Source organism: Cyprinodon variegatus, unplaced genomic scaffold, assembly GCF_000732505.1.
Source record: "Cyprinodon variegatus isolate N-32 unplaced genomic scaffold, C_variegatus-1.0 Scaffold963, whole genome shotgun sequence".
Lineage (NCBI taxonomy): Eukaryota > Metazoa > Chordata > Actinopteri > Cyprinodontiformes > Cyprinodontidae > Cyprinodon > Cyprinodon variegatus.
In genome coordinates this window covers 111,463-116,993 of record NW_015151416.1, presented here as the reverse complement: position 1 = coordinate 116,993, position 5,531 = coordinate 111,463, and the positions used below count along the sequence as shown (strand labels likewise).

Below are 5,531 nucleotides of genomic sequence, written 5' to 3'. Positions count from 1 at the left end.
TCCTCTGGAAATCTTCAATAATTGTTGTTGATTGCAGATGTGTCTAGTAGTTCCCATTGATTTAGCTTGGAAAGCGGGGAGAATGGCGCTAGGCTTACCGTCCTGTGACGTCACTGCTGGAAGATGGCAGGAGGGAGGGGCTACTATATTTGGACAAAAATGGCCGCTCCCAGACTCACACTGCAAAAACAATCTAGAAATAAGTTAATTTACCCTTAATTTGATTGTGTAAATAAGATGATTTGCCAATGGAATAACATTTTTTACTCTTAAAATAAGATAATTAGAATATTCACTTGAAATAAGACAATACTAATGTTCTTTCTTATATTAAACGTAATTTGTCTGGTTCTAAAGTGGCTCAATTTCCTCCTCAATTCAGGATAAAATGCTCTTATTTTAAGAAAAAAACTTATTTAGATTTACATTTTTTTTGCAGTGCAGTGATCGTAACGAAAATTATTATTTTTTTTATACTGATTTAGGCTAAATTCATTAAATCACAGCAAACGTATTAGTTTTAGGTGATCCATCGATTATTCCTCGCTGAACAGACTTCTCCTTTAATACATTTTTATTTATGGATATTAATTGTAAAATACATAAAATATTGTATAATTTATAGTAGAAACACTAATAATCTGATCCTGTCCACAGCTGAACTCTTAAGGCTGGTTTATACGCAGAGACCAGGTCGTCTGCGTGTGTCACAGTTAACGCAAATGTGCCCCCCCCCCATCCCCCGTGAAGATGGACCAGGACCTCAGGAAGTTTGGTTTTTTCTATCTAAGTGATGTTGCACCGATGCCTGATACCTGGCTGTGCACTATTGGTCCATATCGACACCATCAGTTTGAAATGGATGTGTGTATATATGAAGAACTGCAGACTTCTGGGATGTAAAATAATCTCCATCATGGCTTCATGTCAAACTGCTGCCTTCCTTTGAGAAGCAGGAAACAGACTAAAACAAAGTGAATCCAGTAGAACTTTTTATTGCCTACCTGGAATGGGGGACAATAGTGGAAGAACTTTGGGCTCTTAAAATGGTATCGGTGCCCTATTGGTTGGTACTCGCAGTGAAACACAGATTTTAAGTGAACTCAGTTAATAAAAAGTGAACTCATGGAACTTGCTGCTGTAATCTTAAATGATTCCTTTAATAAATAAAGTAATTTGCTGTGATCCTGGGTTTATAACCAGTTTCCCTTTGCTGTTTGGCCTCAGTGTGAACATGTGACGCTGATCAAAGTGCTCCTAGGTTAACCCAGTGGTGTGAGGGTCTGGGTGAGGTGTGTATGGGGACAGGGGGGCCCTTCTCTGGGGGCCATTACATCCTGACCTGCCTCTTCTATCAGCTCTGAAGGAGAAGATCCGGCCCCTGTCCTGCTCTTGGGCCCCAGCTGTCTGAGAAGGGGATTCAAACTGTGTCCCTTCTGGGTTCCCAGACGCGGCCCCTCACCTGCATCCATCTTCAGGGCCCCGTATACAAACTCTTTTCACTTTTTCTCCTGCCCTGGTCTACGGTTGACCTCCTGTCCAGGTGTGTGGTTACCTTGCAGGTGTGGAGCAGCCGGGGCCCCTGCCCGGTGAGGCCTGGCCCCTGGCTGGTGAGGTGGGGCCCCTGCTGTCCTGGACCAGGTGCCTGTATCGATGGTTGTGGCGGATCCAGCGGCGCAGAGCGTCACAGGCCTCCCTCAGCAGGCCGCTGTTGGTGAAGCTGACGGCCAGCGCCATGAGGGCCTGCAGGTTGTTGGGCCGCAGCTCCAGGCACCTGCAGCAGGGGAACAGTTAGCTACCTTCATTAGCGCCGCTCACACCTGGAGGCTGATGGAGGCGTCTGACCTCTGCAGGGACGCGATGGCGGCCTGCTCGTTCTCGTTCTCAGCCTGGGTCGTCCCCAGCATCTGCCACGCCTGAAAGACCACAGAGTCCACCGTCACACCAAACACCCACCTGAACCGGGTCAGCAGGCTGAACAACTACCGGAACCACGGCTCACCTCGGCATCGTTGGGGTCCTGCAGGATGGCGGCCTCCAGCAGCAGGACGGCGGCGTTCAGGTCTCCTTGGCGAGCTTTCTCCTGACCCTCGATGAATGCGTTGGGTTGGTCTCTGAATGGATTGGTGGTGCTGAAGTAGTAACCCTGCAGAACATCCCAGAGATCAGACACACCTCTAGAACCGAACCAGAACCCCCAGGAGGAGGCTTCCACCCAACCTGCTGCTCAGAAATAAAACCTTTGTTTTCTGAGCTTTTATTCTGAAAAACCAGCAGGAAGTTTGTGGTCTGCAGAAAAAGAACAAAGGCGGCCACACGTGTGAGCAGATGCTGCACATCAGTGCAGCTCACCTCCGTTGCCGTGGTGATGTAACACCTGATGGAGGATTAGGGCTGCGGGACCATGTCAGACCTCAGGATTAAAGCTGCAGATTAACTCAGAGATAATCTGTCAGCAGGAACCAGAGAGCATGCTGGGAAGTGGTTCTGATGTGGTGACATCATCGGCGTTACCTTCTCCACAGGAGAAACGGACGGCGGGATGGGCTTCTGCTGACTGTCCGACTCCTCCAGCCAGTTCCTCCGGGCCAGTTCTTCCCACTCCGCCTGCATCTTGTCCCAGAACTCCGTGTCCGACTGCGGGGAGAACAGAGGAACACTTTGGTTCTGAAGGACCCGCCCACAGGAGCAGAACCTGGACCTGCTCAGGATCACCTCCTCCTGGTGAAACCACAGATTATTCCCTGGATCGCTGATTAACCGTTGGTAGTACGGGGTTAAATTGAGGCCACCNTTAACCCAGTGGTGTGAGGGTCTGGGTGAGGTGTGTATGGGGACAGGGGGGCCCTTTCTGGGGGCCATTACACCCTGACCTGCCTCTTCTATCAGCTCTGAAGGAGAAGATCCGGCCCCTGTCCTGCTCTTGGGCCCCAGCTGTCTGAGAAGGGGATTCAAACTGTGTCCCTTCTGGGTTCCCAGACGCGGCCCCTCACCTGCATCCATCTTCAGGGCCCCGTATACAAACTCTTTTCACTTTTTCTCCTGCCCTGGTCTACGGTTGACCTCCTGTCCAGGTGTGTGGTTACCTTGCAGGTGTGGAGCAGCCGGGGCCCCTGCCCGGTGAGGCCTGGCCCCTGGCTGGTGAGGTGGGGCCCCTGCTGTCCTGGACCAGGTGCCTGTATCGATGGTTGTGGCGGATCCAGCGGCGCAGAGCGTCACAGGCCTCCCTCAGCAGGCCGCTGTTGGTGAAGCTGACGGCCAGCGCCATGAGGGCCTGCAGGTTGTTGGGCCGCAGCTCCAGGCACCTGCAGCAGGGGAACAGTTAGCTACCTTCATTAGCGCCGCTCACACCTGGAGGCTGATGGAGGCGTCTGACCTCTGCAGGGACGCGATGGCGGCCTGCTCGTTCTCGTTCTCAGCCTGGGTCGTCCCCAGCATCTGCCACGCCTGAAAGACCACAGAGTCCACCGTCACACCAAACACCCACCTGAACCGGGTCAGCAGGCTGAACAACTACCGGAACCACGGCTCACCTCGGCATCGTTGGGGTCCTGCAGGATGGCGGCCTCCAGCAGCAGGACGGCGGCGTTCAGGTCTCCTTGGCGAGCTTTCTCCTGACCCTCGATGAATGCGTTGGGTTGGTCTCTGAATGGATTGGTGGTGCTGAAGTAGTAACCCTGCAGAACATCCCAGAGATCAGACACACCTCTAGAACCGAACCAGAACCCCCAGGAGGAGGCTTCCACCCAACCTGCTGCTCAGAAATAAAACCTTTGTTTTCTGAGCTTTTATTCTGAAAAACCAGCAGGAAGTTTGTGGTCTGCAGAAAAAGAACAAAGGCGGCCACACGTGTGAGCAGATGCTGCACATCAGTGCAGCTCACCTCCGTTGCCGTGGTGATGTAACACCTGATGGAGGATTAGGGCTGCGGGACCATGTCAGACCTCAGGATTAAAGCTGCAGATTAACTCAGAGATAATCTGTCAGCAGGAACCAGAGAGCATGCTGGGAAGTGGTTCTGATGTGGTGACATCATCGGCGTTACCTTCTCCACAGGAGAAACGGACGGCGGGATGGGCTTCTGCTGACTGTCCGACTCCTCCAGCCAGTTCCTCCGGGCCAGTTCTTCCCACTCCGCCTGCATCTTGTCCCAGAACTCCGTGTCCGACTGCGGGGAGAACAGAGGAACACTTTGGTTCTGAAGGACCCGCCCACAGGAGCAGAACCTGGACCTGCTCAGGATCACCTCCTCCTGGTGAAACCACAGATTATAACCTGGATCGCTGATTAACCGTTGGTAGTACGGGGTTAAATTGAGGCCACCAGCCGCCATATTGGTACTCCCTAGATAGACCAGTCTCAATGTAAACAATCCGTGCTCTACAGCATCAAACAGCGATGATGCTCTCATCTTCAGGGGGACTGAAGATTAATAAAGATCAATAAAGATAAATTTATCCCTTTGACTCACACCAGTTTTCTATCTAAGGAAAACCAGCTGATTGCATCGACTCATTGACTCTTCAGCAATCCCTCACACTAAGCATGCTGGTAGCGACAGTGGAGAGGAAAAACTCCCTTTGAACAGGAATTTTTTAACATTAGACCCAATGTCAAAGGCTAACTCAGTCAATGTCTTCCAGCCAGTCTAATGTTAGTCTACAGACTAAACTATAGGATCCATGGGCTATAGATGGATTTATTGCTTAGTTCATCCACTGACTGGGAAATTACCAGTGGAACGTCTTCCTGCAGACAGAAAACTGCTGGATTCTGCAGCCAAATGCTGCACATGGAGGCATTTTTAGGGTGCATCTACGTGAGAGATATCAGCAATAAATATAGATCAGTGGGTGAAACACCTTCTTGGCTCAGACTGCAGAACTACGCCTCCTCCTGACAGATAGAAGTCACAGCAGCATGACTCCAGCTCTGCTCCCTAGAACTGGATCAGCTCCTGGTTCTGAAACAGGCTGATGGTTAACCCATTGGCTGCTGGAACCAGGAAGCGTTTAGAAGATGTAGGAGACCTCCACAGATGTCTGGGAGTCAGAGAAGAACAGGAAGGAGAAGCTAATGCTTCGGTTCTACAAGCAGATCTGGAAATTCCTGATCTACAAACATCCCCAAGCTTCCTGAACAAACTGGCTTAGAGAAGAGAGAAAAGAGTTCTGATTAAACCTTTCCAGCCACAACAACTCGGGTCTGGTTCTGCCCAATGACCTGACGGGACTTTAAGGCCCGGTAAATCCAGAACCTGCTGAGTCAGGTCAACTGCTTCCTCCCATGGGAACATGAACCTCCTCAGTTTCAAAGTGAGAAAGTAATCTAAGACGGAAATGTTCTGGTTCCATCAGAACCTGATCCGTGTGGTCGGATCAGAACACGTCCTGCTCAGACTGGATCTGCTCAGACTGGATCTGTGCTTTCTGCAGGGATGTTTGACCCGATTTGTTCCTTCAGCAGCTTCCTCAGCCTCCAGCAGAACATCAGCGCTGTGATTGGTCAGCCGGCCGCTGCGCTGTGATCGG

General features: G+C 51.0%; 1 protein-coding gene across 1 annotated transcript in view; it reads right to left on the bottom strand.

The window, feature by feature from the left end:
- LOC107100351 (PEX5-related protein-like) overlaps window positions 1-5,531 on the bottom strand; it is a 24,802-nt gene that overhangs the window by 6,891 nt on the left and 12,380 nt on the right. The window contains exons 7-10 of the mRNA XM_015398804.1: window positions 4,046-4,168; window positions 3,534-3,677; window positions 3,377-3,447; window positions 3,087-3,305 (exon numbers count right to left, since the gene is read on the bottom strand). Coding sequence (XP_015254290.1) covers window positions 3,087-3,305; window positions 3,377-3,447; window positions 3,534-3,677; window positions 4,046-4,168 — 557 coding nt within the window. The remainder of the gene's footprint in view (window positions 1-3,086; window positions 3,306-3,376; window positions 3,448-3,533; window positions 3,678-4,045; window positions 4,169-5,531) is intronic.